Consider the following 27,122-nt stretch of genomic DNA (forward strand, 5'->3'; position numbering starts at 1 on the left):
TGTTCTACTGGAAACAAGGGACCGATGACCTCGCAGTTTGCCTGTCCCCCCCCTCCTTTAAACCAACCAACCAACCAACTGGCTAATTTCAGTACAAAACAGAGTGCACTGAAGTCTTTGGACCTTTCGCAAACATTTTGGAACCATTTAAAATGCTTGAAAAATGAGTCTCTTACTCATCTTTCAAAGCTAAAATTATGTTAAATAAGGCTAGGTTTTGATTTTTATGAGCCTGTTATGTGATAATGTGGTAATAAAACAGGTTTTATGTATGGCAAAAATTTCAATTGTTTATAAAACCTGATCAACCTAAAATTGGAAGCTCCCCTTTTTTTTCAGGGAATGTAGAACTACATGGTGCTAATCAACAGAAAATAAATCAAAATTTTATGGATTGGCATTTTGGAAAAAAATTCATAAATTATAAAAAAAAAAGTTCAGAACACTGTAGTAAAAGAACTTTGACTGATAAGTCCAAATGGAGGATGCCTTACCCAGTCGCTCGCAAGCTGTTGGCTGGTTGCAAACCCTGTGTTCTCCTGTCTGGCACTTACAGTTCTGTTTTTGTTACCCCTCGCTCCATGAAGGGCATGGCCACGCATACATGTGACCTCAAACTCAACTCTGAGGTTGTGAAATCACCCAGTGTCAAGGTACCATTGCCATCCCCCTGTCCAGCTGTGCAACAAGCCATCACACTCTCGTCTCAAGGGGTGAAGCCTCCAGCTACACAGCCGTAAAAGACAGGAGTAGTACTCCCGTGAAGACTTCCTAAGTCCCTCCAGGCAAACAACATGCGAGTCTTCCTCTACTAACTGGAAAGGCTCGAAGTAGTCCAACAAAGGCTGATGGTCTTCTCCTTCGCTGACTCGAAGGTCCTCTTCTACATTGTTACCACGTGACACCTTAGCCCGGCCCACCTCTATGTCGCTGGTGCGCACCACCAACTATTTTTCTGTGTTGGACTCAGTAAATTGACAGCACAAGCAAGCTGATGCTTCTGTGGATCTCATTGAGCAGGATCATCCTGCTTTTGTGCTGGGTAGCAGCAAGTCTCCGCAGGCTGTCACTCGACAGGTCCCGAAGTGAGAGCCCCTTCATCTCTTCATCATGACTCTCCTCCAATGGAAAGTTTACGGCCACAAAGAGGATTTATGGCTGCTTTTGGCATTGCAGCATCCCCTTATACCCTGCCTTCAGGAAACAAAATTGCCCACTCACGACCACATCAAGCTTTCACATTTCTTCCTGTTCAATTTGACCTTTCGCCTGAGGTCGGCATTCCATCTCCTGAGGGCGTCACGCTGCTCATACGGGATGACATTCATAGTTAACCCATCTCCCTGACTACCCATCTTCAAGCTGTTGCAGTTTGCCTTTTCCTTCCTCACCTGACTTTTTCCCTCTGTACCATTTATATCCCTCTATCTTTCGATGTCACCAGGGCAGACCTCCTTCAGGTTATTGGGCAGCTACCTCCCCCATTTCTGCTACTCGGTGACTTTACGAGGTGTGGCTAGAAAAAAACTGGACTAGTACTGGTGAAACAATAAAACGAATGCAATAAGGCTGAAAGTCGCGTGGCCTGTCATGTGACTCTCGCTCCGCCTACTGCTCGAGTTTCATCTGCCTCCTGCACTCAGTCTGCCCATGGCGTCTGTTTTAAGTAGTTGACATTTTGTCTGTGATGATTTCTGCTACTCGGTGACTTTACGAGGTGTGGCTAGAAAAAAACCGGACTAGTACTGGTGAAACAATAAAACAAATGCAATAAGGCTGAAAGTCGCGTGGCCTGTCATGTGACTCTCGCTCCGCCTACTGCTCGAGTTTCATCTGCCTCCTGCACTCAGTCTGCCCGTGGCGTCTGTTTTAAGTAGTTGACATTTTGTCTGTGTGTCGGAAAATGTTGAGTGTACAGAAAGAACAGCGTGTTAACATCAAATTTTGTTTCAAACTAGGAAAATCTGCAAGTGAAACGTTCGTAATGTTACAACAAGTGTACGGCGATGATTGTTTATCGCGAACACAAGTGTTTGAGTGGTTTAAACGATTTAAAGATGGCCGCGAAGACACCAGTGATGACACTCGCACTGGCAGACCATTGTCAGCAAAAACTGATGCAAACATTGAAAAAAATCGGTAAACTTGTTCGACACTTTCCTTGTCAACTCCTGTTAACTCAGACACTGCTCTGATTGTTAAACGGCGATCTTGTCGAACAAGTTTACCGATTTTTTCAATGTTTGCATCAGTTTTTGCTGACAATGGTCTGCCAGTGCGAGTGTCATCACTGGTGTCTTCGCGGCCATCTTTAAATCGTTTAAACCACTCAAACACTTGTGTTCGCGATAAACAATCATCGCCGTACACTTGTTGTAACATTACGAACGTTTCACTTGCAAATTTTCCTAGTTTGAAACAAAATTTGATGTTAACACGCTGTTCTTTCTGTACACTCAACATTTTCCGACGCACAGACAAAATGTCAACTACTTAAAACAGACGCCACGGGCAGACTGAGTGCAGGAGGCAGATGAAACTCGAGCAGTAGGCGGAGCGAGAGTCACGTGACAGGCCACGCGACTTTCAGCCTTATTGCATTCGTTTTATTGTTTCACCAGTACTAGTCCGGTTTTTTTCTAGCCACACCTCGTAATGCGCATCATCCCCTTGGGATGTTAGAGAGGTGCCCTCTTGGCGGACCTTCTTAATCAACGTAACCTCTTCTGTGTTGACGCTGGAGCACCCACATTAACTTCTGACTCCTTGCACAACTTTTCCCATTTGGACCTATCCCTCTGCACTGCCCAGCTTGTCCACAATCTTGAGTGGTTCGTTTGGACATTTACTTGACTGAACATTTTCAGTGTGCTAACTGTTTGCTGACTCCTACCCCAACTGCATGCACATCAAAATGGCAGCTTACCAAGGCTGTTTTACTCCTCCCTGGTGACGTTCGAAAAACAAGATCTCCCCAGTTGTGATGACCAGGTGGAGTATCTCATAAATGTTATCCTTACTGCTGCCAAACGTTCCATTCCTTGCACTTCCTTTTTATGACACCATGTCCCAGTCCCTTGTTGGACTGAGGCACGCTACAACACAATTTGCATGTGGAGACATGCTCTCCACATTTTTAACTGCCATCCTACAATGGCAAACTTCATTCATTATAAACAGGTGAGTGCAAAGTGTCGTCGTGCTTTTCAGGATAGCAAAAAAGCTAGATGGATCACATTCACTAGTTCTTTCGAAAGTTCCACCTCTTCCTGTGTTGTGTGGGCCAAACTCCGGCAGCTCTCTGCGACCAAGATCCATTTGCCAATTTCTGGCCTGACAGTAGCAAATGTCATTGTGGGCCCTATTGCTATCTCCAACGCCTTGGGCCGCCATTTTGCGGAAATTTCGGGCTTTTCCCACTATCACCCTGCCTTCCTCCATCGGAAACAAGCAGAGGAGACTAGAGTGATACCCTTCTCTTCTTAGAATTGTGAGTGCTGCAATGCTGCCTTTACTATAAAGGAGCTAGAGCATGCTCTCCATTCTTCCCGATCCTCCGCACCAGGGCCAGACGCTGTCAACATTCAGATGTTGCAGCACCTCTCCCTTGCAAGCAAGCACCTTCCGCTTAATACATACAACCGCATGTGGGCAGCAGGAACATTTCCCGGACGTTGGTATGAAGCCAGTGTCATACCCATACCTAAGCCTGGTAAGGACGAAAACCTTCCTTCTAGCTATTGCCACATATCTCTCACCAGCAGTGTTTGCAAGGTGATGAAATGTATGATTCGTGCCTCGCTGGTATGGTGGCTCGAGTCTCACAATTTACTAACAACTGCACAATGTGGATTTAGAGTGCGCCGTTCTGCAGTTGACCATCTCTTTGTCCACCCAGGTCATGAATGGTTTTCTGCGGAAATCCCAGACTGTGGCCGTGTTTTACGATTTGAAGAAGGCCTATGACACCTGTTGGAGAACTGGTATCCTTCATAATCTTTGCACGTGGGTCTTCCGTGGTCGTCTGCCCTGTTTTCTTCAGGAATTTTTAAAAGGCTGTGTTTTCAAGGTGCATGTGGATTCTGCCTTGTCAGACAATTTTACCCAGGAAACCGGGCTACCTCAGAGTTCTGTCCTGAGCGTCGTCCTCTTTGCTATAGTCGTTAGTCCTATAATGGCCTGTCTGCCACCAGGCATCTTCGACTCCCTATTTGTTGACGATTTTGCCATCTATTGCAGCTCTCCACAGACTTGTCTCACTTAGCGGCTTTTTCAGCGATGTCTTGATAGTCTACTCCTGGACGGAGATGTCTTGATCGCCTTACTCCTTGAGCATCAACAATGGCTTTTGGTTTTTCCTCTGACAAAACCATCTGTATGAATTTCTGGCAGTGCAGTTGGTTGCTCCCACCATCTTTACATCTTGGGCCTGCTGCTCTTCCATTCGTTAAAACTACAAAATTCCTGGGGCTCATGCTCGATGGGAAACACTCTTGGTGCTCCTATGTGTCTTACCTGACAGCCTGCTGTACGCGGTCCCTCAGTGTCTGACATGTCATCAATAGTACTTCCTGGGGTGTAAATTGAACCACCCTCCTCCGTTTGTACTGGTCCCTTGTCTATTCGAAACTAGACTATGGGTGCTTTGTTTATGTGTCTGCTCGTCCGTCCCTCTTATGCTGTCTCAACATTGTCCACCATTGTAGCATGTCTTTGGCCACTGGTGCTTTTTACAATAGGTAGTTTGAGAGTCCGTATGCTGAAGCTGATGAACTACCACTGCCCTGTCAGTGTGACTGTCTCCTCAGCAGGTATACATGCCATTTGTCTGCCATGCATGGCCACTCATCTGTCAGGAGATGGTATCCCTTTGGCATTGCCATTGGTCTTCCCTTCATGAGAATAAGCTCCGGATTATTAAGCCTCTCCCAGTGGCTTGAATGACCTCCTCTCGGCTCTCCCGCCGGGAGGAGGTCATTTTAATTGGGCTGCATATTGGCCCACTGCCTTTTTAGCTATCTTCATTTGATAACTAGCGCTCCCGCACCACCTTGTACATGTTGCACCCAAGTTGTAACTGTCCACCACTTCCTAATGGAATGAAAATTTTTTAATCATTTATGTTCCCGCCAGGGTTTGCCGTCTGAGCCAATTTTATTTTTTATCCTTCAAAGTAATATGGCGAAGGCAATTTAACTTTTAGTTTTGGATCTCTGTTCCTGTTTGATGTCTTTTGTAGCCGTTTCTCCATGTCCCTGTTATTAGCTGTCTCCCCTTATGTCAGGTGGGATTGACATATAATCGTTTTTTAACTAATCTCTGTCTCCATGTTCTATGGTTTTGACTTGGGTGCGTATAAGTCCAATTTTTTTGCGCCCCAAAAAAAAAGTTGGTTGGAGAGTATTTGCAGGATTCTTAAAAAGTGTTAAATGACTTGGTAATTGAACACTTCTAGCTGAAAGTGGCCTGTCAAAGTATCTTAACTTCTGGGATGCAAGGCATTAGATGGTTAGCCTGTTGTGGTAGAGTTCATAACACCTTTTACTTCTGTAAAGCGTGGTTACATGCTCCAACATAATGGAGATGGACTCTGAGGTGTTATGTGATGAGTGGGAAAATATGGGTGTCGTGGAAGTTCGGAGCTATGTGAGGAGTGTCAGTGGCACACTGGAAAATATTTGCAATGTTTATTCTATTGTTCAATGGTCAGGAATTCCCTGAACATAATTATTGCAGGCTCTATCCATCTTAAGGTCCGACTGTTTGTTCCCAAACCCAATGCGATGCTTAAAATGTCAAAGTTTTGGTCATACCACCATGGCATGTAATGGGAGGGCTCCATCTCAAAGTTGTGAAGGATCAGCTCACAAATAAGGTGATTCATGTAGACTTCCTCCGAAATGTACAGACTTCGCCAGGGATTACCCACTATGGAGCAGTGAGTGTGGGGGTTTATAATGAGGAAAGGAGAATTTAGGAGTTGATAGTTAAAAGATGCATACTATATATGGTGAAGCTAAAGAAGCTCCCAAAGCTGTGCAACATCTGCTGTTTGCTACTTCTTTTGCATTGGCCCTTAAGAAGCCAGTTACAAAGTGAGAGCTGCCACACAAACTCGGACCACAGATTCTAGTAAGAGTACATGCACTTGTCAGTATACCTGTAAAGGGGGAGGAGTGGGAGCCACAGACATTTAAACCCAAACTTGTTCGGAAGCCATCAATGGCAAGCTTGGAACCCCAGCTGCATACTGCTGCACACCATCAGAAGGCTACTAACAAAGGAACATTCCAAAGTGTCAGTAAACGATCTTGATGTAACATGATAGGTAGGTAGAGTGACAGAATAGTACAATAAATGGTTTGTTTTTTGTGTCCAGTTTCACTTTTAACACACTTGGAAAGGTAATTTTGCATTTTAGGTTTAGAGGGAATAGGTGCGAAACCATGAAATGTAAAAAAGTGTTCCATATAACAGTTGATATGTAATCAATGTTCTGTATGATCATATTTTGTAATAATTTGAAATTTTTGAAAATACCCTACCACCATTAATTAATTTTGAAAAAGGAAACTTTTATTATAACATAAATTAAAGAAGCTTTCAAGTCGCATACATCCCTGTGTAATAAAGCTTGTTTCTGAAATATAAATTTTGGAAAATAAACTATACACAGTGTACTCAGAAGATTTTCAACATACTGTATTAAAATATCTGAACATTCATTACTGTTTTAATTATTTATTTAACTTACATTTGTTTTATGTTTTAAATTGTTGTTCCAAGTTTTACTTTCATGACCTTTTTACTGGTTCACATATGTGTATTTTGTTAATTGAAAAAACAAGGAAGCCATTATTATGATAGAAAAGAATTACAATAATGATAATCTGTAACAAATTGCTTAAAACCTAACATTTTTTACACCATGCACATAAAATAGGCGAAATTTCTTCATGTAATATGCACAATGCAGAAGCAAAAGTGAAACAAAATTTAACGGTTTTTCAAATTGTCACGTTTGATCTTCTCAAATATCCTGACTTGTACTGTGCATTTATCAGTACATTACTAAACCTTGGTGAAGGGAATTGATTATGTGCTATTTACTGTAGCTTGCTTGTATTGTTTCTCAAGTAGAGATTGACATTGTAATCATTCAACAGGACTAGATCTGAGAGTCTTCTCACAAAGTTTTTTCTAACATTGAAAGCTGTACCTGTGGCCTTTAGGATCAGTAGAGGTTTGTGCAACTTTAGGCTCCAAAGTGTTAAGGAACAACCACTCCTAAAGGAAGGATAATCTTAATAGACGAGGCTAAGAGTGGAGAGCAGCTATTTTTGGTGATGACATATGCCATTCCTCTCCCATTCATAATACCACAGGCATACTAGTGATGACACCAGGAGTTCTGGCACCTGTTAAAATTGCAGTGTGTTCTTTATATCTTCCACATCTTGGTCTGTTGGATGCAGATACACTTGCAGAACTCTCCTGGTTACTTCTCACCCGTTCTTCCTCGTGGTAGACTTCAGCGTACAAAGTGTGCTATGGGGTTCGGCTACCACTTGCTCCAGAGGTCGAAATATCAAATGCCTCATCCATTCGGAGAATATCGGCCTTTTTAACCCTGGTCAGATCACACACTTTTCCACAGTCGCAGGGTCATCATCAGCCATTGACCTTTGTTTCTGCTCCCAAGCTATTGTGGACTCAGTTCCACCAACTTACAGTCCAGATTACTACTATCTGGTATGGATTCATCTGGCGACTCAGTAGAAGGTCAAGAGGAGACTGCAAAGATGAATGGTTCAAAGGACAAATTGATTGCTGTTCGAACAACAGGATTGTGCCCAGGAGAAGGTGGACTGTACTACCGGAGGGACCCTGCGAGTTGCCGCAGATTCCATTCCCACTCTAGCAACCACTTCAGATGGCCTGTTCCGTGGTGGAATGACTAATGTTTGGCAATCGGAGCCAGGCGTCCAGCTTTGTGCAAAGTCAAACACCATTCAGCTACAGAAAACCTTCATGCCTTCAGATCAATGAGAGCACAAACGATCTGACTGATAAAAGAATGGAAGAGGAATTACTGGAAGGAATTTATAACTTGGAACTCTGTCTGAAACCAGAGACACTGCTCCAGAACCTGATAAGATTTATTTTGCAATGCATCATACTCTATGCTACGAAACCCAAGGCAAGCTCCTGTCATGTTTGTCAGATTTGATTTGATGGACGTTACCCCAAGATTGGGAAGGAGGCAATATTAATTCCATTGTGGAAACCAGGCAAGGATTGTACTAACCCTAACGGTTACTGGGGTATAGCCCTTACCAGTTGTATTGGGAAGACACTCAAATGCATGCACAACTGCCACCTTGTGTGGCTCCTTGAATCCCAAGGTCACCTATGCCACTCTGTTTTACTATTCTGTCCTTGACAGTTGAATTCTACTGGAACAGCTATTTAAAATTACTTCTTAAGCCGATTGGTTGGTGGTGACCTCAAATAAGTGTAAGACACTGCTTGGGAGGTGCAACATCCTTCACCAATTTCATGACTAGGAACTTCATGAATGTCTACCACTTCTTGTCTAATCCCTCAACAACAACAACAACTGCTGCCTTTTGATATCACGTTGATAATGCCATGTCTGATTGCTAAGTTCAGAAGAATGGGTCAAACCCCATCACCACAAGGCCGTGTACTCAGTGTCACATTGTTTGCAATCACTGTGAATGGCATATCCTTTGCAATCTTTACTCTCCCTCTGATCTTACAACCACAAGACGACAGCTGACCATCAGGTGCCAATAAAACTGGTTTTAGGTTCTGGCCAGAGAAGACTACATGCATTAGTTTAACCATGCTCATTGAAGTTTTAACCAGTTAGATCTCACAATGGGGGATTTTATTTCACATTTCAAGGACAGTGTGCATTTTTTGAGCCTACTATTTGACTTGAAATTAACCTGGCTCCCACACTGGAAAGACCTGTAAGCACAGGACTTCAAATCATAGAATATTTTGAAATGTCTCAGCAGAAAGACATTGGGAGCTGACAGGTCACGCCTTCTGCTGTTTCATAGGGCATTTGTCAGGTCACGGCTAGATTATGATGGTGTGGTTTTTGGATTAGCCCGTATTTCTTACCTTAAGATGTTAGGCACTGTCCACCACAGTGGCACTCGGGTATCCTTCGGAGCCTCTTCGACCAGCCCAGTTCAGTCAGTGTGCAGAGGCTGGTGAACCACCACTCTCAATTCAGCATCATCATCTTCTGGTTTCATATGACCTGAAAATCGCAGCATTGCTTCAGTTGCTGACATTTAGTGCGGTGGTTGACCCTGACTTCGAGCAGCTGTTCAGGAATTGGCCCCATGTGATAAAGCCATCTGAGATACATGCCACTGACTGTCTAAAGAATGTGGATATGTAATGAATACACAGCTATGGATGGAACAACAAAGTGCACCTTCTGAAAAAACTTACAAATTATGATATGGAATTTGTATAGCATTATGATGACACTGCAGTGGATTCACAGGCATCATCTGTTTTGACTTTCTTTCTGGTAGACTAATTGATTCAGCTGATCCATGACTCCTTAACAGTGGCTTCAATACCGTGGCAAGGGGTTGATCTTTTGCTGGGTACCTCTGCTCATAAAGATACAGGGAAATGATACACCCAATAAAGCAGCATGTCAGGATGATTTGTATGTTGGATGTGCCATCCCCTTAGATGCTGTCATCTTATTATCTGACAGTCAAATTGTGTCAGTGGGAAACTGAATGGTTGGAGGTGGTGGAGAAGAAACTGCAGTTGCTAAAATTGACCACACAGGCATGAGCAGTCTCCATGCCCACTGCACCAAGGGAAGGAAGTGCTGCTTATCAGACTGCGCATAGCACATACCACTTTAACACATGGTTTGCTCCTCCACCAAAATGTTTTCATCACTCTGAGGCGTTTGTGTTGTGCCACTTTGTTCAGCATATTTCGGATATGTGTGTCTTATATGCTGATATCGGGACAGCCCTTGGGTTGGCTGGAGACATGCCAACATCCTCACCAATACTGACACCAGTGTTACATAGGTTCTCAAATTTTGTGAACTCTCAGGCCATATCCAAAAAGTGATAGGGAGGGATGTTGGACTTCAGTGCATTATAGACTACTCAGCATGTGGACACACGCACACACACGCGCACGCGCGCACACGCACACACACACGCACACACACACTGGCATGCCGACTTTTTGCCGGGGGTGCTGATGACCATGATGTTCAGTGCCTCATATCCAATATCATCACCAGGATGAAAAAAGCTGAGGGTGGGAAGTAGTTGGGTCCATTTAAAGGAACCAAGAAAAATGTAACTGACATATTTACTCTTGTAATTAAAAACTGCCTTGCCTGTTGCTATGGATGCAGCCCAAGGACTGGATGCTATGAGGGCATGCTGAAAAGTAAGGCCTCCAAATTATTAATTCTGTTACCAATATCAGTTGAGGTATTACTTGTCATGCATATTACTTAGTAAAATTTCCTGCTTCACCCGTGAGGAAGTTGGTACCAATCGCTGTTGTAAGGATCCAAATTGTTAACTTCTAATGTGGCAGTGTGTAACACAACTATGTCAGTGGATGGGAAACAGTGTGCTGTAATCGAATTTTTAGCTGCAGAAAATTGCGTCCTCACATGGAGCACCATCTCCTTCAACATAACAATGTCAGACCACACAAGAGTGCTGAGACATCTGCAACAATTAGACATAATTTCTCATCCTCTGTACAGCCCTGGCTTGGTTCCATCCGATTTTCTTCTGTTTCCAAAACGTAAAGAACAACTCTGTTGACTTCACTTTAATAGTGACGAAGCGGAGCAAGCAGAGGTGAGGTTTAGGTCCTTCAACAAAATCCTACTATATTGACGCTATAAACAAACTGGTCACTCGTTCTGAGAAATGTGTTTGTTGCCAGGGTGACAATATTGAGAATTAAATATGTAGATATGAACAATACAGATATAGAATGTTAATAATAATGGTTTTATTTAAAAAGTTGTACCCATAATAAAACTTAAAAGCATTTCTTTTCAACACACCCTCGTATTATGAGCAACATGATATGTCAGTTGCATAGAGAATAGACAGAAATGCTCATTTAGTTTCTTGACAGCAAATGGTTAGACACTACAGCCAGATTATATGGAGGAGGCCTACCTGTCCTAAACCCAGGGAGGCATAATACCTCTCAAAGAAGTTAAAATAATGTTGCTTGCAGGCTGCCTATGAAAGACTATTCCATCAGATGGTGAACTGCTGTAGATGTATGGCTGCTACAATAAGAAATTCCTTGTTGGCATCTGCACATTGTTCTCAAATGAAATGAGTTCAGTTTTCAGTTGATAGATGGCTCATGTGTCGAAAAAATTGTAGCCTGACCTATACTCCGGTGTGATTTCCCCCCACCCTCCTTTTTCCATTAATGTTGCATCCTGAGCTATGCTCAGGCTTGGTCGTTGTAGTCGGGAAAATAATTTTGGTGCCCACCATCATTACTTACTGTATAGCAAATGAAATTAAATGTAGGTATGACTGGGAGACCACTTCTGAGATGTTCAGCTGGCTTAGTGCAAGTCCAACACAAAAAAAAACACCTGCTGAACTGTTAATAAGTTGCAAAACTGTTATGGATAGAGGCGAAATGGCTCATAATCAATAACCACATATTAGTTACTAAGGGTCACTTGCTTTATTTGTAGAACTAATCACCTTGCTCACCCAGGAGAGTCAGAATACATTTTAAATTATGAGGGTAGGTCAAAAATTATCTGAACTTCCTTAAACTACTCTTGCAGCATCATCATCATCATCATCATCATCATCAGCAGCAGCAGCAGCAGCAGCAGCAGCAGTAGTAGTAGTAGTAGTGGTGTGTTCTGCAAATGCGTGCTTGCAGTTGGTGCTACTGTTATGACATGCGCCTCGCTTGGCCTTCATCACAGCAGAAGTCAGCTGGCAGTGGCAGTGTAAACATCTTCACTTCACTTGCAGTTTGCATGGGATGAGTTGGTCGACATTCATAAGCAACTGGAAATCGCCTCGACTACTGTCAAATGATTGGCAGTTGCTGTGAATCAGTGTGTTGGAAGAGCTCCCAAGAGATGTGTACTTGTGATATCTGTATGAGAGGTACCTCAAGTACTACACTCTCCAGTGGATCTTGTCTTCTCTGCAGAAAGTACAGGATCTGTCATTACTCTTCAACTTGACAGTGAGTGGTATGTCAGTGATAGAGCTCTGCGTCCTGCACAGGGTGTCAGGGACCAGGGAGGACTCGAGGTGTTATAGTGATCTCCCTAACCAGCAAGTTTGGGGTTCTGTCTTTCACTGAAATTGAAACTGAGCCAATGGGGCTCATTTCGCCTGTTTTGTCCGGTGTCAATAAGAGAGAAACATGCAAGGGTAGAGGTCTATTAATCGTTGGCAGTTCAAACATACAGCTAATGATGGCACCCCTTAGGGAAATGGCAGCAAGGGGCGGGGCAGGGCAGGGCAGGTCAGGACAGGTCAGGACAGGACACAAGGTGCACTCAGTGTTATTGCCTGAGGGCCTTACCCAACATATTGAAGAGGCTATTCCAGCAACCATTTAGGGAACATGGTGCAAGAAACTCCAGATTGGGGTGCACGAAAAAATGATGTCCCTCATTTGGTCCCTGAGGTCATACTTGGGTCATTCCAGCAACTGACAGAGCCAGTTGAGAAGACCAGCCTTGTGCATTGAGTTTTAATGAATCTCACAGTTTGCAACATTGTTTCCAGAACTGATCATGATGTAGGCATGACTGGGAGACCACTTCTGAGATGTTCAGCTGGCTTTGTGCAAGTCCAAGTAATTTTGACTGGTAAGAAACGATACTCTAACAAAGGATATTACTTCCCAGTCAAGTGGAAGGATTGGACTAGAGACTTTGAAGCTTCTGTGTCAAGCTAGGCTGAGACTTCCTGTACTTGCACCATAGGGTTGAGAACTGTTGGGTCTCCTAAATGGGTCAGGTGTGAAATACATATCAAGAGGCTGCTACTCAGTTAGCCGACTGTGTGTGGGAAATACACAAGGGTTGTTTTAAAATTAGTTGAGTCTCTAGCCAATCCAGTTAATGAGAGCTGTAGGAAACATGCAAGTATCACAAGGTGTATACGATCCGGGAAATACCCGGGAATTTTTTCATCCGGGAGAAAACCGGGAAAAACCCGGGAATTTTTTAGAATTCCGGGAATTTTTCATTGTTGTCAGTTAATTTTTTGTAATTTTGACTGGTAAGAAACGATACTCTAACAAAGGATATTACTGTACCCCGCTACTGCAGAATAATACTGCAGCAACAAAATATGAACGAGAGAATAAAACTTAAATTACATAGGAAAAAAGCCATAAAAAAACCAGTACTCATACAAGAATTTGCCAACAGTAAAATGTGTCAAAAGGTTTTGGAAGACTATGCAATGCTTCGTGACAACGAATTACCTCCGATGAGCGTGACGTCACAACTGTTTACATTAGATTCATGTAAGCAGTTACGAGCGGGATCATGCGCATGCGTAGTTGAGTCGCATATGAGTAGTTCCTCCTCCTGCTTCTGGCTACAGAAATGTTTCTGTTGATTGTGTACGCAGTAAACCGGGGTATCTGAACCGGGCGGCAATTTCGGTGGTGAGGGGGGGCAAATTTGTATTGTTGAGGGGAAAAAAAAAACTTGTTTCACAAAGCGCCAAGCAGCTAGCGCACGTTAGTCTATCGATTATTCAAATGATTTTGAAACGCATCCCTGTTGCTTTTTGAACACATTCTAAGTTGATTTCTAAATGGATTATAAGTTGATTTTTGAATGCGTGCATAGTGTGCGTGATGTCCATGCCAGGGGAATCCTCGTCGCATATAGAAATAAACTTCACTGCAGACAAAAGGGGATTGGGCTACAAGAGCTGAGCGGAATAAAGCAGAACGGGTGAAAGCCGTTCATTTGTGATTGATTGGGTATGCGAATGATTAGCGTTATAATAATTACTAGCGAAGTCCATAGATTCAGACTACCAGAGTGCAAATAAACGACTGACAGGAATAACAGGCAAGAAAGATTACGTTATCTTCTCGGTGTATCCAAGAAAATGAAATTTTGACTGAAAATTTTTGACCAGATCGCTATAGTAGAAAGGGCAAGTTGTACAATTCCTGGCTAGCAGCCGCTTAAGTTCTATTCTGGGAGAAGCGCGGAAAACGTGTTGTACGAACACGTAATAACGCCTAACCGGAGAATAATCGCTGGATAACTTAACCGGTGATTCTGGTAGGGTTAGTAGAGTTAACCGGAGAATGAATGAGTTACAGAATTAGTGATGAGAAGATAGTTTGTTAGAATGAGGAAGGAGAAGAAACGGGGACATCACACATATTATGGAATAATAATAACTCTAAGACTTAAGGATTGAAGAAATGTGTACTGTCTTGCTTGTCTCTTGTCGTACCTGGTTTTATGTATCCTGTATTTCACCGAGTGAGGTGGCGCAGTGGTACGCACACTGGACTCTCATTTGGGAGGACGACAGTTCAATCCTGTGTCTGGCCATCCTGATTTAGGTTTTCCGTTATTTCCCTAAATCTCTTCAGGCAAATTCCGGGATGTTTCCTTTTAAAAGGGTACGGTCGACTTCCTTACCCATCCTTCCCTAATCCGATGAGACCGATGACCTCGCAGTTTGGTCTCCTCCCCCAAAACAACCCAACCCTGTATTTCATTTTATGCCACACAGAACAGAAAGTTATTAGCTAATAGGCAATAAAGAGTCCAAATTTTCTGAAGAGTTCTTGTTCTTCCGGTTACAAATAATCCCATCCAGTATTAATTGTGAGATTTTTTTAATAAAAAAAAAGAGGGGCATTATGTCAAACCGGCCGACTGGGAGCAGGAGAAGCACCTCAGGAAATTTTAATTTCCGCTGTCCTGAATATAGTTTGATGGCATCCATTACAAAATATACACTTTTGAGTTCCACAATGCGAAGTACAGTGACATGTGGTAGAAGAATGCTGTGTGAAGAAGAGTGGCACTGCACTTTGGCACACTTAAGACCAAATAACACGTCTTACATTTCCTCGAAGTTTTATGCATTAGACTCTTTAGAAAGATGTGCGCTACAAAATGAACATGTTTTTGAAAAGTCGTTTTTTAAATTTTTTATGTCCTATCTCAAATGCTCGAGAGAGAGAGAGAGAGAGAGAGAGAGAGAGAGAGAGAGAGAGAGAGAGAGGGGGGGGGGGGGGGCATCATCTAGTATTGCCCCGGTTCGAAATATCGTGGATCCGAGGCTGATGCGCAGAGCAGTCCAAGTTATAGTGGGAGGTTTACATTTAGTGATTTTGCTGTTGCCTCTTCGTTTACTGCTCTCACATCAAATGAAAAAAAAGAGATTTCTGTGGCTGGGAGCTATCAAGTGAATTAAAATACATTCACATGATTATGGAAGGCTACAATATGTTGTTAGTTCCAGATCTTATTTTATTTCCACATTTCTGACTGTCAAGCATTAATTGCCTTGTAGAACAATGAAGTTATTTTTGTCGCTTTGCTAAAGAAATTCGCTTTTTATTTATCTTTTCCGCTAAGGCAGCCAGTTTGTTTCAAATGAAGTGTTTAATTCCACACTATTGGCTAGTTTCAACTATTCACTGCATTTCAAGTGCAGTTTTCGTCTTCTAGCACATATGGCATTATGCCATAATAAAGAAGCAAACATGAGATAATACAGTACTGGTACTCCAAGAAAATTTACATCCCGAAAATCACACTGAAAAGCTTATTATTAGATCGAAGCCTACTTCGCTGGGAATCTGGACATATGAATGTGCACTTTAACGCGAATTATTCATTTCAGTATTGTTCAAGAAATTCCAACTCTCTTGGAGTATCCTCAGATGTCTTGTTTCCTTTCTGACATAATGTAAGACCTTTAAATGTTTTACACATACGAACATACGGGCTTTCTACATAATCGTAGCTGTGCAAGCGCGGGGACGCCTCTTATGTGGCACACTCTGGCAAATGCTGGAACAAATCTATTTGCAACAGATCTCAGGAAAATATTACGAATTGTGGTTTGAAAAGTGCTATTTTCAAAGTAAATTTCCTTTTGTGCAAGATGAACTATGTGCGAGGATGTACGATGAATTTCTTAAATCACAGAGCATTTGACTCTCATTTAAAAATCAACTCCTTGATGACAAGCCATCTTAGAAGAATTTTGAGCCCAGAAGATAACATTTCACTGGCACATTTGTGTGATGTGTCTTAAAGTGTAAAACGCGCAAAAAAGATCAACATTATACGTGAAAGCTTATTTTTACTTGTAACTTATTAATCTTCGCGACAAATATTATATATGAAAAGTTTGCTTTTCCTGTATCAACACTACGTATATTAATTTAAACCATTAACTTTTCCTGTTTGTATGTTTGCGCTACGTAAGTGTTGCTGCTATTGGCTGACTACATCACGTGTCCTATGCTATGAATATCCGCTGTCATCGGCTGGTGAGATCTCGTGATATGAGCTATGACTGGCGTATAAAAGCGTATTGCAATCTCGATTTCAATGCTTCGGAAAGTAACATGCGGTTTTTGGTGCAATTCGAATTTATACTTTCGTAATACAAAAATATGCAGCATATAAGTTGCTGCACATCAGAGAACTTTCCAAAATGTGGTTTTTTCCCCCTGAGTTTCGTTTTCTAAAGTGCCGGGAAATTCTAAGCCACTATATAAAACCATAACCATGCAAATGACTGATAAATTTTACAGTTCCGAGGGAACGTATAGTTTCACTTAACACGGAAAAAGTGTATTTTTACCCGGGAGAAAGTGTTTCCCACCCGGGAGAAAAATGTATTTTTAACCGGGCGATCAGGGAAAAATCCGGGAATTTTTTTTCCTTGTCCACATATACTCCCTGTATCAGTGTAAGAGCGAAAGAAATGGCTCCCACAGGTGAGAGTATTAAGTTTCTAAGGGTAAACTGCCAAAGCATCTGCAACAAGAGTTTGAAGTGCTCATGAAAAGGAATGTAGATCACATAATACCAGGTACAGAAAGCTGGTTGAAACCTGAAATTGATAAGTAAGATTTTTGGGAAAATTTAAGTGTATATCGAAACAATAGGCAAATGGAAAATGGAGGTGGTGTATTTGTGCAGTAGACAAGAAACTCCAATCTGCTGAGGTAGAAATTGAAGCTGCATGTGAGATTGTTTGGGCAAGACTCATTATCGGGGTTGGGCATAAAATGATGATTGAATCTTTCTATCGCCCACCAGACTCATCTCGTGATGTATCCGAAAACTTCATCGGTGGAGACTTAAATCATCCATCAATTAATTGAACAAATCTCAGCTTTTTTTATGTTGGGCATTATAAAACACACTGTGAAACATTACTAAATGCCTTATCTGAAAACTGCGTAGAACAGATAGTTAGGGACCCCATTCATGATCGAAGTATGTTGGATCTAATGGCAACAGATAGACCTGACCTCTTTGAGGATGTCCTCATTAAAATTGGTGTCGGTGACCACGATGTGATTGTGCAACAATGATTATTGAAGTACAAAGGACAACAAAAACAAGCAAAAAGATATATATGTTCAGTAAACTAGACAAGAGATCAGTAGTGTTGTATCTCAATAGGAACTTGAATTTCCAGCACAGGGCAGGAGCATGTAGAGCAGCTCTGGCTCAAGTCTAAAACAATAGTTGAACGTGCGCTGGATAGGTATGTACCCAGTAGAACAGTCAGTAATGGGAGGGAACCCCCATAGTATAGAGTCACTGTAAAGAAACTTCTAAAGATACAGAGATTACTGCTTAATAGGTTTGTGGCACAACTTGACCAGAAGAAGGGATCGGTTGGTAGGACATGTTCTGAGGCATCAAGGGATCACCAATTTAGTATTGGAGGGCAGCGTGGAGGGTAAAAATCGTAGGGGGAGACCAAGAGATGCATACACTAAGCAGATTCAGAAGGATGTAGGTTGCAGTAGGTACTGGGAGATGAAGAAGCTTGCACAGGATAGAGTAGCATGGAGAGCTGCATCAAACCAGTCTCAGGACTGAAGACCACAACAACAACAACAACAGGTTTAAAACAAAGCATAGGGCTATAGATAGAGATTCTGAATTAAATGTGTTCTGCTGTCAAGAGAGCAACACAAGACTTCAGTGACTACCATAGCAGTTATTGTCAAATGATATTTCACAAACCCAAAGAAATTCTGGTCATATGTAAAGGCTGTTAGTAGCTCCAAAGTTAGTGTCCAGTTCCTAGAAAATGACAGGAACTGCATCTGAGGGTGCTGAAATGCTTAACTGATTTTTCAAATGCTTCTTTATAGAGGAAAGCAGAGGACAATTGCCCCAGTTCTCCTCTGGACTTTACTCTTCTTTAATGATAAAAAGCATCGGTTTAATTTTCAAATTGCAGCTTGTATTGGCACAGAATAGCAGTGTGAGATGGTCTTCATTGGCTTGTGACCGGGCAGTACATTCTCCTCTGCTGTTATAAAGTTACACTTCAGTATCTTTTTCCAGTATAGACCTGTCTCATCACAATTAAAAACCTCTTATGCAGAGCATCTTGAAGTTACTGATGAAGTTCTCTGATGCCTTTGTATCGGAGCTGGCTGCTTCGCCATACCTCACAATGCTGTGGATGCCAGTTCTTTTCTTAAACTCCTTGAACCACTCATGACTCCCCTTAAACACTTCTTCGGCCACATATGATCCTAGAGTTGTCTTAACGATGCCGGTGAAAATCATTCTCACCTTTTCACAAATGATTTTCTCACTAATAATGTCGCCTTGCAATTGTTTCTCATTAATCCATATAAGGAGCAATCATTTGAAATCGTCCAGACTACAAAACCGTTGTTTGGATACTCTTGTCATTCCCTTTGAAGCATCTATCTCCTTAATCTTGTCCTTGTTCTTGAGGATAGTGCAAATAGTTGGTGTAGACCAATAGTTGGTGTAGACCAATAGTATCTGCATGCTAATTCAGCAACAGTCACATCACGTGTGCGTTTTTCAGTGATTGTATGTTTCGTTTCTAAGGTCATTCTCATTCTCTTAATGGTCGTCCTCTCACAGTTTTATCTTTGGGGACATTTCTACAAATGTTATTAATGTTTGCACACAAAAAAGTGTGAACACAAGTCTATAAAATCGGGTAATCACTAGCTTCACCAAGACGATAGCAGAAAGAGTGCAAAACCAGGCTGCAGTATGTCCTAAAGACATTGTTCATATGCCACTGTCGACAATGAAAGAGGTCATTTTGTTGAATATTGCCCCGGTGGGCACAAACGGCTGGTGATGTCACACTAAGTCATCGTCACTCTTTATTCAAAACTGTCGTTGAAAGAGGTTTTTTTTTACAATTTGTTCTGCTTATTACTTTTCATCGTTACCCAGATTTTATTGATCTTTGATGCACAGTTTCCATTTCTGCTTAGAGGATGCACCAGTGTACTCATTTAAGCAAATTTACCAATTAGGCAAGTCATCATACCAGTGATAGACAGAGAAAAAAACTGCTATAATTAGCCATCTTGATGGTATCCGGCATCAAGACACTGAAAAGATTGTGAGCAACTGCTGGCCTCTAAATGTTATCACTACAATGTGAGAGAGATGATTCTACTTCCTCTGAGCAGGCCAATCATAAATCTTTTGTTTCTTCAGATCCAGATCAGTCACATTACTATTGCTGCCTTGTGTGTAGTTTACCTAAAAAGTGCCTGTAGATATACAGATAGAAATTAACTGTGATTGTGTATTGTTATCCCAACAGACAATTGTTAGCAAAATAAGCTATTTCTAATTTGTATCTCCAAAACAGCGTCAGCATTAATTTTTAAGCACTTGTCATAGATGTCACAATTTGCAACAATCAACTTGATACAGTGTTCAGAGTTACTCTACCCAACCAAAACTCTTACTGTGAGAATATTAATTGTAGTCTGATTTTACTTCAGATGCTTAAATGATTAAAATGACAGTTCTTTTCAGCTTTTTGTTTTTGTATGTACCTGTATGTACCTATATTTGATTGACTTAAGTTTTGTTGAAATTAATGTTGTCTGTGTAGTTTGTGATCTTCTGGGAGAGAGTGATCTTTCCATTGACTTGGGCCGTGTCCGATACTGGTGTGAACGTGCTTCACAGCTGTATCCTCATCATCCTGCTGTATTTAGGCTGAAGGAACGACTTCTGTCTACAAAAGGAGAGGAGAGTCTTCACGAGTTAGAAGCACTGATATCATGTAAGTTTCAAATGATCTTTAATGTGCTACAGATACCGAGAGCCCTTTTACCAGTTAGGAGGAATGGAATAACGAGGATGTGGTTCAGAGAAACACAGTTGAAAAATATGGTTAAGCCTTCAGTTTGACTCATTGGGACAAATGTGTGGAACAGAATAAGAACACATGGAGGTTACAAAGAGAATGAAAAAAGACTTCCAGTACTGGATCTCCAGTGGCACATAATGCAAGCCATCCATTATTACTTTCTATTTATTCCTTGTAACACATCTGTCTCCCGGGTTTGCTGCAACACCTTCCTTAAACACTCGACTTAACAACTTTCGATATTCCCCTCATTGCCGTGATGCAAAGGTTTTGATTAACCAATACTAGTTTCAGTGGTATTTTTAAAGTCTTTTATTTCTGTTTCATTATCTAGTAGGATTTAGTAAGTAGACATTCATTGCTCTCATAGGTGTTCTTCGTGGTCACCTTATACTTTCACTTTGAATAAATATATTAATTTTTCCTGACAGATAGAGAAGCTAGTAAACATTAACAGTGGCAAAGGATGTGTGATTTGTATTTGTTTTTTGGTCTCTTATGACAGCAGTTTTGTCTGCACAATCTGATAAGCAATTTTTTTCTTAATAACATCTCACTAAAATTATTTGCAGCGGAAATGTCAGCAAGACCATCAGATGTTTCTCTGAGAATCCGTCTTATCAAGCTGTATCGAGAAGCAGACAGACTTAAGGATGCTTATGATCATATTGTTGAAGTTGAGCGAAGATCATTGTTTAGAGAGAACTTGGAATGGTATGAATGCATCAGTGTTGTTTTGAAGGTGAGAAAGTATTTTATTTTCCTAATTTAAATGTTAGGGCAAGGTGTAGTGATATATAAAACCTATTTTGAAGCAAACTCCTTGATACTGTATAAAATATAATTCTCTCTAGTAGTGATAGTGTGTTTGCTTATAATAAGATTATGAAAGTCTGCCACGTATACAATTTTTTTTTTTTTTTTTTTTCAGTGATTTTTCTGTATTTGTGTATTAGTGTTACTTTTCTTAAGGTCAGTTCTTGTCAGATTCTAAATTTTGGAATTGAACATCATAGATACACACGGAGGTGATGAGCCATGGGATGGTATGGGATGGTGATACGCACATGTACAGATGATGTAGTATAGCCTGCACAAGTTTTAAAAGGATAGTGGATTGTTGGTTGTTGGAGCTCTCACTTGTACTCGGTGATTAATATTAAGAAGTTACTGAAGTAATTATGGCTGCACATTGGTAATTAACAGACTTTGAATGCTGAATGGCAGTTGGAGCTAGATGCATGGGACGTTCAGTTTCAGAAATTGTGGGGAATTCAATGTTTAGACATCTACAGTGTCGACATCGTGTGGAGGGTACCAAAAATTTCAGGCATTACCTCTCACCACTGGCAATCAGACAGATCCTGATTTCAGTTGGTAATAGCTCATGGTAGCATCAATGTGGCACAGACCACATGAAGGCATAGACCTAAGTTAAGAAAAAGGTACGTTGCAAGCTGGTGGTGGCTCCGTAATGTTTGTTGTGTTTACATGGAATCGACAAAGTCCTCTGGTCCAACTGAACTGATCATTGAATGGAAATGGTTATGTTTGGCTACTTGTAAACCATTTGCAGAGACCATTTGAAGCCTTTCGTGGACTTCATGTTCCTAAACTGAGACAGAATTTTTATGGCTGAGAATGAGCCATGTCAGCAGGCCAGAATTGTTCACAATTGGTTTGAAGAACATTCTGGACAATTCAGGCAAATGATTTGGCCTCCCGGATTGGCAAACATGAATCACATCAAATATTTATGAGACATAATTGAGAGGTTAGTGCATGCTCAAAATTGTACATTGGCAACACATTCACAATTATGGACCGCTATAGAGGCAGCACAACCCAGTCTTTCTGCAGGGAACTTTTGATGGTGTGTGCATTCCACATAAAGTTTCTGCACTGTGCCTGGCAAAAGGTGTGGCACGATATTATGAGGTACCGTATGACTTTTCACCTCACTGTAAAGCCTTACCAACATTGATTTTATTTCATAATTAGAACAGTTTCAAATTTATTAAAACAAAGCCCATTGAGAAAATGACTAATAAATAAGTCATAAATTAATGTTCGCACCTGTATACATAATGCATCACCAGTTGGAAAGAGCAAAAGAATATATGGCATTGCAGTACTTTCGAAAAATTAGAGGCTATTGTTATTGTTAATATACCTATTACATACTTTGTGCAGCAGCATGACATTTTTTACAAATAACTCAGTTGACATAAATACATGGTCTGTTCAAAAAATTCCGGAACATTTGTAATTTTGTGCCAACGTGTGTTTAGAGGGAAATCCATTTGTCATCCGTGCACACGCCTGTGTTTAATGTGTAACTGTTGGAAGTTTCATTGCTGTAAGTCTGTTAGGCATTATTCAGTGCTGTATTAAGGAGAACATTGTGTTGCACAGTTTGGGAATTTTCAGATGGCACAGTTAGAGGAGGAATGTGTCAGCATTAAATTTTGCGTGCAACTCAAGAAAACCAATACAGAGAGAGACCAGATGGTGCAGGAAGTCTACAGTGATGAGTGCTTAAGCTGTACTCCATGTTATGAATGGTTAACACGGTTTAAAAATGGCAGGATGGAAGTAGAGGTGACCCTCATTCAGGACACCCTTCAATCTCTACTGATGATGCTCTGTCAGTAATGTCAACTGAAGACTGACTGTCAGAGAGATGGCAAAAGAACGTAAACTTTCAGTTCGATCATGTCATGAAATCCTGACACAGCATCTTGAAATGCATCGTGTGGATGCAAATTTCGCCCCACGGCTCATGAGTCAACACCAGAAAGACCTTCCTCTCGCAATCTGTGAAGAGCTTTTGGATCGCCCAAATGAGAATTAGATGTTCCTTAAGAGAATCGTAACTGGTGACGAGACGTGGGTCAGTCATGAAGATGCCGAGACCAAGGTTCAGTTCTCACAGTGATTCAGGAAAAGTTCTCCATGGCCAAAAAGCTCATCAGGTCAGGTCAAATGTGAAAGCCATGCTGATAGTTTTCTTTGGCTCTGAAGGATAAGTTCATGATGAATTTGTACCACAGAAACAAGCTGTTAATCAATATTATCGGCGCTTGTCATGATGCCTGGGAGAAAATGTGAGCAGGAAATGGCCTGAAATGTGAGACAATTCATTGCTCTTGCATCACGATAATGCGATAATTCACCTGCACATTTATCCCATTGGTGCATGACTATTACACAGGAAGCCAAATCACTGTGCTGCCTCATCCTCCAGATCTGGACCTTGCAGACCTTTATTTCCGAAGTTGAAAACCATTGAAAGGATGAAAATTTGCAACGATAGACAAGATCAAATACGCAGATGACACTTAGCGCGATCCAGCAAGAGACGTACCAAGACTCCTTCCGGCAGTGGAAACTGCATTGGAAGCAGTGTATCAATTGTGGAGGAGAGTATTTCAAAGGAGACCACGCACAATAAGTAAAAGGTAAGCACAGAAAAATATTGTGTACAAAGTTCTGGAATTTTTTGAACGTACCTCATATGTTGTAAACTACGTAGTAAATAATTCAAACATTACTGTACGATGTGTTTTAAGGTATCTTAGGAATTTGGTTTCCATTAAAGTGACCAAAAAATTAAACAATACTGTTGAAATTCATATTGTCATCAAGTTATGGATGGAATCTGTCCTGAACATGGAACGCTTCTCCTGATTTCGATCTGACTTGAGAATGAAGCAGAATAATTACAGTGCAATACTTAATGACAGTTGTTCTGAATACAGCTGCAGAATTAGATTACGAACAGAACTTTACATTGTTTACAATACCCCATTTAATCCACTTATGAATCTGCTCAAAACATAACAAAATATCTGTTCCTTCAGTGTTCATAACTTCAAATTCTGAATTATGTAGTGACAAGATAGTTATAGTTTTTACACATATTCTATATATGGCACTGTTATGTTGCTACTGTAATAGGTGTGGTGGTGGTGGTGGTGGTGGTGGTGGTGGTGGTATGTCAGTTGTAAACATCTGTTAGTATTACTTCCAAATACAGTAATAAATAGTGCAAGTCACAGTTTGTTAAGTAAATGTAGAAGAAACGTAGAATCACAGACAGGCACAATAAAAAAAACTATTATATGCTTTAGCTTTTTGCCAAAAGGCCTTCCGAAGTAAAAAGCACACAAGTTGACATAAGCGTAACTTGCACACACATGACCACTGTCTCTGGCCGCTGCAGCCAGACTGAATTATAGCTGCACGTGGTGGGAGCAGTGAGCTGGTGGGTTGGTGAAGAGGCGGTGTGGGGGTGGAGATGAGATAGGGCTGGAGATGCAGTTTGGGGGAAAGAGGGGGGGGGGGCAGGAAGAAAAATATATTGAAGGGGAAAAGGTCTAGTGGGTGCATTGGTGGAATGGAAGTCTGTGTTGTGCTGGAGTGGAAGCAGAGAATGGGATAGGTAAGTGGAGGACCGGTACTAGCAAACGCTGAGACCAAGGGGGCTTACGGGAATGTGGGATATATTGCAGGGAGAATTCCCTCCTTTGTATTTCAGAAAAACTGGTGTTTGTATGTGGGATCCTAATGGTGCAGGCTGTGAATCAGCTGTTGGAGTGAAACCCATTGTGTTGCACGGCATGTTCAGCCACTGGATATCCAGCTACCTCTTGTCCACAATTTATTGGTGACCATTCATGCAAACATACAGCTTCTTAATCACCGTGGCCACACAGAGAGCAGCACAGGGTTTGCAGCTTGATTTGTTGATTACAGGACTGCTTCCACAAGCAGCTTTGCCTTTGGTGGGATGAGAGATGCCTGTGAGGAGACTGAAGTAGATGGTGTTGGGACAGTGTATGGGATAGGTCTTGCATCTTCCTTTATTTCAAGGATATGAGCCTGAGCCACGAGGCAAGGGGTTGGAGGCAGGGATAGAGAAAGGAAGAATGACAGTATTGTATAGATTGGTGAGGTGGTGGAATACTGTGAGAGGGGTGGGAAGGATAGCAGCTAGAATATGCTTCATGGAGGGAGGGGGGGGGGGAGAGAGAGAGAGAGAGAGAGAGAGAGAGAGAGAGAGAGAGAGAGAGAGAGAGAGAGAGAGAGAGACTGACTGCGGAGACAAAGAATGGGAGATCTGTTTCTGTATAAGGTTGGGTTGATAATTTTGGTCGGTAAAGGCGTCAGTGAGACCCTGGTTCTATTCGGCAGAGGACTGCTTGTCACTGCATACGCAATGACCACAGGTGGCTGGGCTGTGTGGGACTTCATGGTATAAGATGACAGTAGCTGTTGAAGTGGAGGTACTGCTGGTGGGCGGTAGGTATAATATGAATGGAGGTACTGGTGTATCCATACTTGCAGTGGAGCTCCACATCAAGGAAGGTGGGTTGAGGAGGACCAGGTGCAGCAAATAGGGAGATAGTGTGGAGGTTCTGGAGGAATGTGGATAGGGTGCACTCACCCTCAGCCCAGGTCGTGAAGATGTGAAACAGGTCAGTGGTTTGGGATTGTGGGTGGTAAGGGAGGATTCTTGTAGAGGGTGCATGAATAGATCAGTGTAAATGGGGCCATGTGAGTGTCCATTGCTGTACATTGAATTTCTTTGTAGATGTTGCCTTCAAAGGAGAAGAAATTCTGGGAGAGGCTATAGTTGGTCATTGTGACTTCGGTTTATGGACATGAGGAAGCATGTAGACGATAGGAGTGCAGGGATGAGGGGAGAGGTTCTGGGATGGACCCAAGGATCTGTGGAGGCACTGGAAATCTTGCTGGCTTTTTGGAATGGGGTCGCTGTGGCATGGTTTATAGATGGATGAATGTGATAGCTGATGGAGGCTCTCCACCCTGTGATCTGTATTGTTAAAGACACAGAGGTGGAGAGTTTGTTGGCAGTTAGGATTATAATGTTGGGGTCAGTTCTAAGGTGGTGGATTATGGTCCGTTAAGTTGATTTCCATGGCGAGTGGCGCCTTCATTTCATTCTCATTCCATCTGTGACGAAGGTGCCCAACCAACATTTTTTCTTGTGCCACTTATAACTCAGCCTCATCTCTTTGCATGTATTTTCGATGTTCTGTATTCAGCCACAATATCTATCAACAACCTTCTTAAGTTCAAGCACTGAGTCTCGAAGAACATGCTCGGTCATAATCGAGGAAACATCGCCTATTTCTCGACCTCCACTGTTGGGTGGAGAAATGTAGGGTCCCCCTGAATAGGCACTACACGCAGGAAGCAGCTAAAAGGGTGGGTTTTTAAGGTTAGAGAATACCCTCCCTAGGCCCGACAAGACGCCTCCTGAGACGCAAGGTAGGAGTAGGCAAAATGCAACAGGGAATAACAATATTAATGTGCTAATAGTAAACTGCAGGAGGGTCTATAGAAAGGTCCCATAACTGCACTCATTAATAAACGGTCACAATGCCCACATAGTACTGGGGACAGAAAGTTGGCTGAAACCAGATGTAAACAGTAATGAAATTCTAAACTCAGATTGGAATGTATACCGCAGAGACAGGCTGGACAGTGAAGGGGGAGGCGTGTTTATAGCGATAAGTGCAATAGTATCGAAGGAAATTGACGGAGATCCGAAATGTGAAATAATTTGGGTGAAGGTCACGGTTAAAGCAGGCTCAGACATGGTAATTGGATGTCTGTTGGCCCCCT

At 41.8% G+C, this 27,122-nt stretch overlaps 1 protein-coding gene across 1 annotated transcript in view; it reads left to right on the forward strand.

Annotated features, from left to right (window-relative positions):
* LOC126236628 (E3 SUMO-protein ligase RanBP2) overlaps positions 1-27,122 on the forward strand; it is a 265,257-nt gene that overhangs the window by 41,020 nt on the left and 197,115 nt on the right. The window contains exons 3-4 of the mRNA XM_049946076.1: positions 20,208-20,381; positions 21,041-21,210. Of these exons, the coding sequence (XP_049802033.1) occupies positions 20,208-20,381; positions 21,041-21,210 (344 nt within the window). The remainder of the gene's footprint in view (positions 1-20,207; positions 20,382-21,040; positions 21,211-27,122) is intronic.

Source organism: Schistocerca nitens, chromosome 2, assembly GCF_023898315.1.
Source record: "Schistocerca nitens isolate TAMUIC-IGC-003100 chromosome 2, iqSchNite1.1, whole genome shotgun sequence".
Lineage (NCBI taxonomy): Eukaryota > Metazoa > Arthropoda > Insecta > Orthoptera > Acrididae > Schistocerca > Schistocerca nitens.